This window comes from Austrofundulus limnaeus, unplaced genomic scaffold (genome assembly GCF_001266775.1).
Source record: "Austrofundulus limnaeus strain Quisiro unplaced genomic scaffold, Austrofundulus_limnaeus-1.0 Scaffold1542, whole genome shotgun sequence".
NCBI lineage: Eukaryota > Metazoa > Chordata > Actinopteri > Cyprinodontiformes > Rivulidae > Austrofundulus > Austrofundulus limnaeus.
Genome location: NW_013953944.1, coordinates 7,224 through 17,457, shown reverse-complemented (window position 1 = coordinate 17,457; position 10,234 = coordinate 7,224). Strand labels below are relative to the sequence as shown.

At 42.3% G+C, this 10,234-nt stretch overlaps 2 protein-coding genes and 1 long non-coding RNA gene across 3 annotated transcripts in view; 1 reads left to right on the top strand and 2 right to left on the bottom strand.

The window, feature by feature from the left end:
* LOC106535722 (Rho guanine nucleotide exchange factor (GEF) 4) overlaps window positions 1-2,309 on the bottom strand; it is a 29,043-nt gene extending 26,734 nt beyond the window's left edge. The window contains exon 1 of the mRNA XM_014032791.1: window positions 2,030-2,309. Within this exon, the coding sequence (XP_013888245.1) occupies window positions 2,030-2,285 (256 nt within the window). The 5' untranslated portion in view covers window positions 2,286-2,309. The remainder of the gene's footprint in view (window positions 1-2,029) is intronic.
* An 18-nt stretch (window positions 2,310-2,327) lies between these two features.
* Window positions 2,328-8,285, top strand: LOC106535724 (uncharacterized). The gene is made up of 3 exons (XR_001312474.1): window positions 2,328-3,073; window positions 3,146-3,346; window positions 8,266-8,285. It is a non-coding gene; the product is annotated as an uncharacterized LOC106535724 (long non-coding RNA).
* Window positions 4,536-9,990, bottom strand: LOC106535721 (uncharacterized; the record flags this gene model as incomplete). Its single annotated transcript, XM_014032790.1, is given in 2 exon segments — window positions 4,536-5,184; window positions 6,449-9,990. Coding segments are annotated over 2 exon segments (3,944 nt in total), but the record flags the coding sequence as incomplete, so codon positions are not given.
* Between the last annotated feature and the right edge of the window lie 244 nt (window positions 9,991-10,234).

The following is a 10,234-nucleotide window of genomic DNA, read 5'->3' as shown; positions in this document are numbered from 1 at the left end:
ATATATATATATGTATGTATGTATGTATGTATAATTTTTTTCAAAGATCTTTTGTGATATATTTGTGCTCAGCAACTACCACATGATATTTTACATCGGTGTCAGTAACATTGAGAGTTTTGTATTTCCATAGTTTATTTGGCTGTGGCAGCCCCATAGAACTGGGTCGCCTGCAATTAATAACTTGTAGATGTACATCAAATGATTACTATCTGCAAATTTCATACAGTATGTCCAGTGGTTCATGAGACAATTTGATTTTTAAAAAAAACTGGCTCATGGACACACAGACATCAACAAATGCCTTGTTGTCAATCTTTGCCTTTTGGCCGTGGTCACTAAGTTAAACCGTCCACGGATTTGGACTTAATGCATTAAGGAAGCAGAAAATGAAATACAGAAACATTCATTTTCTTTGAATGTTGATTATTATGGCTAGAAAGCACAGGCCTAGGAGACAATTAGGCCTACACTATTTGCAACACAGTGACTGAAACAGAAACAAATAACAAATGCTGTAAAACGTAAAACAAAGTGAATGTTTCAGCATGGCAAAGCCTAAAATGTCACCGTGTAAGAAGCTCGTGTGTTTTCTGTTCACTGATTTTCCTTCCTCTGCCACACAATGTTTAGCTGGTGTCTCCTAAAGCTGCAGCTGCGAAACGACAACAGAAAAAAAAGGCTGGCAGGTGGGCTGAGTGGAGACAGGGACGTCTAATATCAAACACAAAGATGTATTAAACCATTTGTGAAACAGCAGTAAACGATGATAACTCACTAAACATTGTCACTGAAAAATTAGGAGTCCAGTAAGTCTGTCTTGGGTGGACATGAGTAAAAAAAATATCAAAACTCATCGATTATGATCGCCCAACACCAAAAGCAAAGCGTTGTGTTTTGGGTCTGTGGACATTTGTCTGGTCCACACAATGGAAAAAACACATTTGTGTGTCAGGGGTTAGTTTTAGGACTGGGGTGTGAATTACATTTAGGTTAGGATTAGGTATGTAACCTGAGAGGTTAGGGTTAGGGTAATGGGTCGTGGTCAGGATGTAAAAATTAATGAAATGCAAAATCCATACAAGTACAGAGAGACATGTGCGTGCACTTGTTTGAACCGTTCCAAAACACTGGATCAACTAATCAACATTAGTCAACACAATAAAGGCTCTATGTCATTAAATTTTATAGATATTAAAGTGTGATGTGATTGTTGATGAGTCAATCGTAACACAAACAGACCTCCAAGCACTAACAGATCATGCAAAATATCACGAGATCGCACATAACCTTATTTTCAAAATTTGACCAATAAAGTTACAACTTAATTTATTATTCTAGCATGAAAAACTGCAAGCATCATGCCTTCCTTCAAAGCATGYTTAGCCTTTAATTCAAATATGTTACCGATCAGTGGAAGGAATCACTAGTTATATTTAAAAGAAAACCCTAATTAGTTAAACACATCCATGTGTTAGATGTCTGAAGGATATGAGGCATTACTCATGGGTTTCCTGATGACCTCAGGCTTTCAGACATTGACCTTGCAGTTAGTTACTCCTAGCTAAAGTCTGTCTGTGGGTCTGTGTTTTCTCCTTCATGACACCCCTCTGCTCCTGCTGGCCAGTTGGGAAAAGAAAACAACCTAACGAATAGGATCTGCTGATTTGAACTGCAATCCGAAAAGTTGAAAATGATTCATGCAAATCTCAAGACAATCGGGAACTTGTGTTTTAGTAGAGAAGGTGCTGACAGTTTCTGGAGCCTTCCACAGGACCTGAGCTGAGAGAGCCAGTCCGCCCAGTCTAAACATGAACACAGCAGGCACGGCGCCAAGCCTGTGCATGACAGAAGAACCCTGTGACCTGGTGTCAGTGTGTCAGTCTGGTGCTGAGGTCATGATAAGTGCAGTGTTTACTGGCAGAGATCAGCGGACGTGGAGCACCGGAGAAGTGATCAAACGTTGCAGCAAAGTGTTTTTGTTGCCACCGACGTGCACGGAGCTGCATCGCGTGCGCAGGACCCTTACCTGTGGTGGAGTGCAGACTCTCCAGGCTCCAATAGTGAGACAGGACTCCCCTCAAAGTGCCGCCCAAGCTGCCTCCTCCTCCACCACCCATACATCCACCCACACCGAGACCTCCGTCCACCATGCTATCTACCCCTCCGCCCACCGGACTCCCTCCGTCTGACTCGGACCCCGGCGACAACCCAGAGCTGCCGCTGCTTCCACAGCTGCCCCCAGGCAGGGGCACGCCCCCCTCCAAGCCCTGCTGGGTCCGCATCCCTGTGTGGACACACAACGGGGGGGGGGGGGGGGGGGGGGGAATCAAAGGTTCACAGCAAGAAGCGAGAGGAAATGAAGAGGTGGTGGAGCAGGTGGGTTTCTTTTCCTGAAAAACGCAGCAGAGGAGGAGGAGGAGGAGGAGGCGGGAGCCTCCCGGCTGGTATCTGCTGTACTATTCGCTGAGGTAATCTTCAGCTGTCAGCTTGTTGTTTTCTCCTCCCATCTACAGAAGCGGAACGCTTCCTGTCCTCCCTTTACCTCTGCACAGGATCGGCTCTCATCCAGCGGCTGCCTCCTTCCTCTCCGCTCTCTCTCCGGGTAAACGGATGAGCACACTTTCATTTCCTCACATTAACTCACAGTTTGTTCTCCCTCTCTCTCCCAGGCTGACATCAGTGGGGGTCCGGCTGAGGGGGTTTGTGTCGCTCGACCATGTCTGTTTGCCTGCCAGCGACAGAGTGACAGTCTCATATCTTTGAAGGTAGCAGGGGAGAAGAGCTCACCATGGAAGAGCACGTGGCGCACGGCATTGTGCCTTTGTTTAGAAATCAGCAAAATGCAAAAATGGATTATATGCATAAAAACGTCCTCCACTTGAACTCTTTGTTTATGGAGCCATCTTTAGTAGCAATTCAGTGTTAATGCTGAGTCAGCATTAATTTGTTTACGGTTTCTTCTGTGTGCAGCAGGGCGGAGCAGTGGTTAGAGCTGTGGCCTCACACAAAGAAGGTCGTAGGTTCGTCACCCAGCCTGGGGCCTTTTTGTGCATGAGCAGGTTTTATTAAGGTATCCTGGTTTCTTCACACAGATCAAAAAGCATACATGTTAGCTTAACTGGTAATTCTCGATCATCCCTAGGTGTGAGTGTTTGTCTCATTTGCCTCTGTGATGGACTTGTGACCTGTCCATGGTGTCCCCTGCTTCTCGCACAATGACCACTGGAGATAGGTATCAGCTCCCTGTGAACCATGTTGGAAAAKTGGGTAAAAGGAAATGGATGGATGGAGTTTCCTCGTTACTTTTTTTGACCCTACCTACGGTAATTCAGCRTATTTTCAGGTATTGCAGCCATTGATATTTTAAAATGCTCAGCTCGTTAAGGACATTACAGCTTTAACTTTTGTTTTTTGTAACTTCTACACTTTTTTAATTATTTATTTTATATACAGTTTTAATTTTATCAAATACCCTTTTGAAACGAATGAAGAACTGCTCAAAATCCTGAAAAATATTACATTTAAAATCTACTGCAGCTTACTGGTTATATTTCTAGTTTTTAGCTACTTGTTTAGGCTTAAACTGCAACTGTTGATCTACTATTAGGTACTGCTTTGCTCATTTTGTGTTTAGCTACTGTTCTGATTATTTTAGCGTCTGGTTTGCTAATGTTATCTCATAGCTTCTGCCGTCAGTTGGGCAGCACAATGGATCAGAGGTTAGCACCGATGCCTCACAGCAATAGTTGTGGGTTYGATCCCCAATTCAGACCCAGGGTCTTTCTGTGTGGAGTATGTTCTCCACATACTTGTGTGGGTTTTCTCCAGGAACTCCGGTTTCCCCCACAACTCAAAAACATGTACAATATGTTGCCTTCAGACCCAGGGTACAGTTTAAAAAGAGATCTGCAATCTCAACGGGACTTGTCTGGATAAATAATGGTAAATAAATAAATAATATAAGAAACTAAGATTATCAGACTTTTGATTAGTCAAGTTCTGGTTAAAATGGGTAAAATTTGTTCATTAATTTATTATTATTTACAGAGGAAAGTGACATGCCAAGTTGTCTTCTTAGTAGTGCTTTTCCAGTTGAGGTGCTTTTTTGCGACACATCTTCCACCCTCCCCTCTCCCAAACTTGGAATGTCTCCTCTACATTGATCCACTGAACCAGTGAAATTAAATAAATACAAATCGTTGGATAAAAAAAAAATACAGTCAATTTTGTAAGAAACAATTTGGATGGACCTTGGTGAAATAAAAACTGATTTGGATATGTACTGTATATCATGCATTGGCAAAAGCATCACAAGTTCAAAGGAAATACCAAACATYGAAATTATTRAAACCTCTGGATGATTCTGAAAATGATGTCTTATATAAAATGCAGKTGCTTACAGAATGAGAAGCGTCTTGTCCAGCCCAGACAGTCTAGACCGGTGGGAGTGCTCTGAGAGAAACAATGGRCCTTTAAAGACGTCCCCCATAACTTTATGGGGCCCAAGGGTATTTCAGTATCCATCTGTGGGAACAGAAAACAGTTTTAATTTACCATTATTATCAATACTGTCCAGTGTTTTCCTAACAACCCCAATCAAATAATTGATTGGATTTAAATTGAATGAATGCTGAGTTAGCACCCGCCCCTGACCCTGATCAAGATTAAGCAGAAGCAGAAAAGCAGTGACAAGGACAGTGCTGTGAGATGAAACCAGTTAGTAGGACACAGAAAGTAACAAAATGAGAGTTTATGTAAAAAAAATCTGTTGTAATCCACCTAAAATACAAACTTTCTACGCAGAACAGAGTCAAAAGTGAGGCAGAAGTGGAAAAGATTAGAATTAAAAAGAGTCTTATGGTTTGGATGATTGATTTGGTAGCTCAGGACACTGCATCCGCAACGTCTTACTTTGATCATTTTTTCTGACCACAGTGTGTCCACATGGCCTGTGGGGTCTCTGATGCTTTTGGCCAGTTTGCACTTGTACTTCTTTTGCTCCTCAATCCAAAGGTCATCGAAACACTTCGGTCTTCCTTGCTGGTAAATTCCAAACCTGCCTTCGTTTACCCAGCATCCCGGTCTTCCACCATGAAACAAGAAGGCTCTCCTCCTGTCCCGCACCTCCAGCAGCATTCTTTCTCTGGAGCTGCTGACAGGTTGTCCTCTGTTTTGTGTCACCTTTTGAGTGCACAATTAACTGGTTAGTCACAATCCATGAAGCAAATGTCGAGGCTTTAAAAACACACTGAGTGCTTTAACTTTGTGATCATCACACTGGTAACTTCAATTCTGTCAGAAGGAAAACGGTATACGTATATAATTACAATGCTAAGGTGTTAAGCAAAAGATGCCTGGACTGCAAAAAACAGCAAAATAATGCAGGTTCTGGATTGGGACTCAGGATAAGTACAAAAGTCATATTCCTTTCTTTGTGGAATTGGCATGATTTTTGTGAGTTTTCTGAGTATTCCAACTTCTTCTTCGCAGTCCAAAAACATGTATGACTCTATACTAACTCAAAAAGTGAGTGTCTGGGCCTGATTGCGTGTGTTTCTATGTTGGCCCTGGTGATCTGTCCAGGATATATCCCACCTCCTGCCTGTCAACTGCCTCTGATAAGCCCCAGGTCTTCGTAACCCTGTACAAGATTAAGTGGGTACAGAGAATAAGTAAAGCGAGTATATCTTTGTTACACTGGGAGGCAAACAGAAGAGGGTGCTAGAGCTGAAGTTATCTTGATCAGGCCCTCCATCCCAAAGTTACTGTAGCAGCTGGCTGGGTGACAGCGTGGACAAACCGTTGCCAAATCACTCACATAATGAAAGCAAGACACACTGGAGGCAAAGCAATAATAAATGTTTTTACCAAGATTTAAACGCTTTTCTCTGGACCAACCCAAACATTGTGGTAAGATATGATTGACACACCAGCACACCCAAAAGCATCAGCCACATAGCAGGAGTTCAGTAAAAGTAGTAACTGGGCCGTGACGGCTAACCTCTGGTTGGCGAACATTATTCAAGAAAGAATCTCCAGAATGTTATGAGACATGGGCAGGGGTTTTCGGCTGCCTTGTGGGTGTTGTAGAAGCTAGCATGAAATAACATGCACAGGCTAAAATATAGTTTTGCAAAMCTTGCACACAAAAAAATAAGCCACAGGATTTAAAACATGTCTCTGTTTTCTCACAATTTTCTTGTTATTCTGAATCGCCAACTAGTTTCCAACAGTCAAAGTCCAGTGAGCCCCAAATTATTTTATTACTAATGTCTGAGTGAAATAAGAGTCTGATAAAAAAAATTAAAAATAAACCACAGTACATTTCATATAATACAAAAATGAACATTGAATGTCATCACTGACTGTTAATTTTGATATCATTTATATTTCGTATATAACTAAACAGAAATATCTGCCCTAGTATAATAAACTGTTTTCTTACCTCTAATTCACCAATGGAGCCAGTGTCAGAGAGGCTGACTTGTGACTGAAAATCACTTTGGAAGTCATTCAGAGGACTAAAATTGAGAATCCGAGGGCTAGTGGAGGGTTTTAGGCTTTTAGGTTTCTCAGGCGGCAGAGTCAATCCCTCTACACTGACTGACTGACTCAGAAGAGGGGCAGAGACGGGACTGGTCTTTGTTGTGTGACGGTAGCGAAATACTTTGCGCTGAGCCGTTGGCCTTGGGCTATTAGGTTTAGGACTGAATGGCCGAAGGGGGCAGCCAGCTGAGCCCTCACAGGCTAGCGTGTGAGATCTGGACCTGAATGGTGAATGCGGATGACTGTGTTTAGAACCAGAATTTGTGTGACTGGGCTGTTCTCCTGAGGAGTTGTCTAAACTTGAAGGTGGGCCAGATGGACATAATGTAAAAGGTAGACTCTCAGAACATGTTTTATTCTGGTTCTCTATTTCATTTCTTTGCAAAACTCCCTTCTTGGAATCATAATCTGTGTGGCTATGGGCTCTGAGGGAGGAGGACAATCCAGGGCCAGTCAATGTGTCGAGCACTGGAAAGAAGATGAAGTCATCCTCAGAAGGTAGTTTGGTATATTCACCCTCTGTCTCCGAAAAAGATCTTTTCAGATGCTCAGCTTCCATGTTCTTTTTAACTTTTGACCAGAACTGTCTGGCTTTACCAGAGTCCATATCAATATCCTCCTTAGCTAACGGTGGCTCAAACACACTGGAGAACTTATGTGGCTCAGAAAAGCACATGCAGATGTTGGGGCTGTTCTTGAAGCTCCGTTCATTAGGTAAAAGGATTTGTCTCAGAAGGTTTTCTGCATTTGATCCTTTATCCTCACTCGCCAGCTCACAAACATGATGAGTGCAGTGTGAAGAGGGGAAGAGCTCACCATCCCTTTCATCTATCCTGTGACGCAGCGGCAGTACTGCTTGGTCACCTGCCCGTTTGACAGTGTCACCTGTAGCTGAAACCTCCTCGTCGTTATTATCCTCAGAGTGGTTCTTCTGCAACTCTTGTTCAGATAAAACATTTTTGCTTCCTTCCTCTGACAAAGTCTTCTGTACTTCCTCCTCCTCCTCCTTTAAAGAAGGCGTTTTAGCAAATATCAAAAACATGGAGCCTTTAACTTCCTTCAGGTTGCCGTTTGATTTGGTTCTTTTGGTTATTTTTTCAACGCTTGTTTTCCCATTGCAGTCACTGGTAGTTGTGATGGAAGTCACTGTACCATCCGTTGTTTGTTTCCGAATTTTCTCGCATCCACCTTGTAGGCCAGGACTCACCTCAGATTCCAACTCTGATTTTGATAAGTTAGCTAACTTTCGGGATAGGCTGTAATCCACTGGATAGCTTAACTGGTTCTTCTCTTTTGTGAGTTCAATGTTCATCTCGGAACTTGGAATGAAGGGTTTAAGTCCTTTCTCAAACCTTTCTAGTGTCTTCTGATTTTGTAGCTGATCAATGGAAACTGTCCTTAAATGATCTTGACTTTTAGGAAATGTTGCTACTGCAGGTATTGAGTCTTCACTCTTCGATCTGTGATCACCAGGAGTCACTGTAGAATGTTCCTGGTGCTTTACTTTGTCTGCCATAAAGTCATGAGTCACACCTACGGATACATCCATCGGTAGGCAAATGGTTTTATCTTTAGCTTTGCATTTGCTCTGAGCTTCATCGGATAAACTTTTAACAACTTTGGTGTTATTATTGGAGTCTGAATGTGAGAGAGGGGATTTTATTTCATAGGGGAGTTCATAAAAGTTACTGCTCTCCGTTTTCTGTTCCATTTTAGGCTGGAGAGGAGAGCAGGTGGATTCCTCTCTACAACTGTCTGACAATCGAGGGGAGGGATCTTCTGCTTCAAGGACATCAGAGGAAAACAGTYGATTATCTGAGAAGGAAATCTGAGTGTGAAATTCCTTAGTCCCCTTACTAGTGTCAGACTGGAATGGGATCGATTCAGGTTTTGCTGCTAAAGGGCTAGAATTTACCCTTGCTAAAGGCTTGTTTGGAGACACAAACTGCCCGTCATTTTCTAGTGTAGCGTTTTCCTGATCCAAGTAGTTAGCATAAATATCTTGGGTTTGATCTGAAAAGAGCCATGATTGAGACCTCCTACCCTGAGGCAGTTTTTGACCTGACTGCCTCCCAGAGACTTCCTCTCTGTCTGGGTCTCCTGATAGACCAGGTAAGGTCACCGTGGTACAGGTACTCAATGGAACTGTAGTAAACGTGATGGATGATCCAGTTTTATTCAGCGCCCCCAGTGGATTAACTCCTTGTGCTGAAATACATTCAGACTGATCCTCTTGGAAGCAGACACCCAACTTCTGATCTTTATTCTGAAAATCTGTGATACGATTGTAGACCTCTGATGATCCACTGTCAGGGCTTTCATCACCCACAGGAAGTGAGATGGTATCCTCATCCTGTGCCGATACATTGATCTGTGCATGAGGTGTGTCTCTGTTTTCAGACTTTAAGTTCTGTGAAGCACATTGTGTTGTTTTGTCAAGTCTTTCAGAGCTGGCTACACTTGACGCAGCAGTTTCTTGAATTAACTGGAAGTTTGTGTAATTTTTCTTGCATTTTATTTCATCTGTGTGATGAGTAACTACATGCGGACAGCCACTACATCTACTTCTATTTTTGTAATGTGCCTTATGTCTGCAACATTTACCGTTGTCATTATTCAAGCTGTTGCATCTTTTTAAAACAGAGTAAGTGCTGAAGAGTTCAGGAGTCTGTATCTCCTTTTCTTCAACATTACAGATTTTAAACTTCTGATTAAATTGTATCTTTTTACTTTTGATATCCGCGCTTTTTGTGAGTGGCCATGTTTTGTGTTTAAATGAGCTGTGATGTTGTGTTACCAAAGTTTTGCCCTCTAATAAACCTCTATTTGGAGGGTATTTTTCTAGGTGGTTAAAATCATTCAGCTGATTAGTTTTGCTGGTTTCAGGTGGAACATTTACTGTAACTTCAGGAGGGTCAAATAGATTATTGGCATCCAAGATAACTGAGTTTTCTTGACTCTTTTTCTTTAATCTACACGTCCCTGTGCTACTCTTATATGTAAATACAGTCTTCTGGTGCAAATTATCTTTTGAATCCCGCGACTGAGGTTGGATTTTAACTGAGCACACCTCTCTGGTGCTGAGCTTCAATGAAATATTAGGTCCCATTTGTTTTTCCGGGCATGTGCTTTTATTACAGCTGGATTGTAGAGTGTAAATCTCTGCCGCCTCTCTCCGGCCATATTTGGTTGACTCAAACTGCCTCCGTCGAGCTTTAGTGTGCGCAGTGCAGAAAGTGCCGCTTCCTGTTGCTTTCCAAGCAATATAGGGGTCTTCCACTTCTGAAAGAGCATCAGGAGAGTCTTCTCTGTCAGAAATAAAATCAGATCTTTCACCTCCCTGTAGGCTTCTCTCACACCAGTCCTGGGAGTTAGAAGCTAAACTCCCCTCTTCTAAGGCAATCACTTCAGAGATGTTGGGTGAATCTCTAAGGGCATCGCRTGGCTGTGGAGAAGACAACATCAGGATTAAAAACCAGACCAGGGTCTATGCAAGCAGTATAGCCCAAAACTATTAAGAATATTACAGCTGATAAAAACAGCAAAACTAAATAAGATTAAATCAAAATGTACTTAAATTTAACATTTTGTAAAGAAATTGTAAAATTATCCATTCATATTCTATACATTCTTTATCGTGGTAAAGAAGCTGCTGCCAATCTTTAGTGGTCGACGAGTGAAAGGT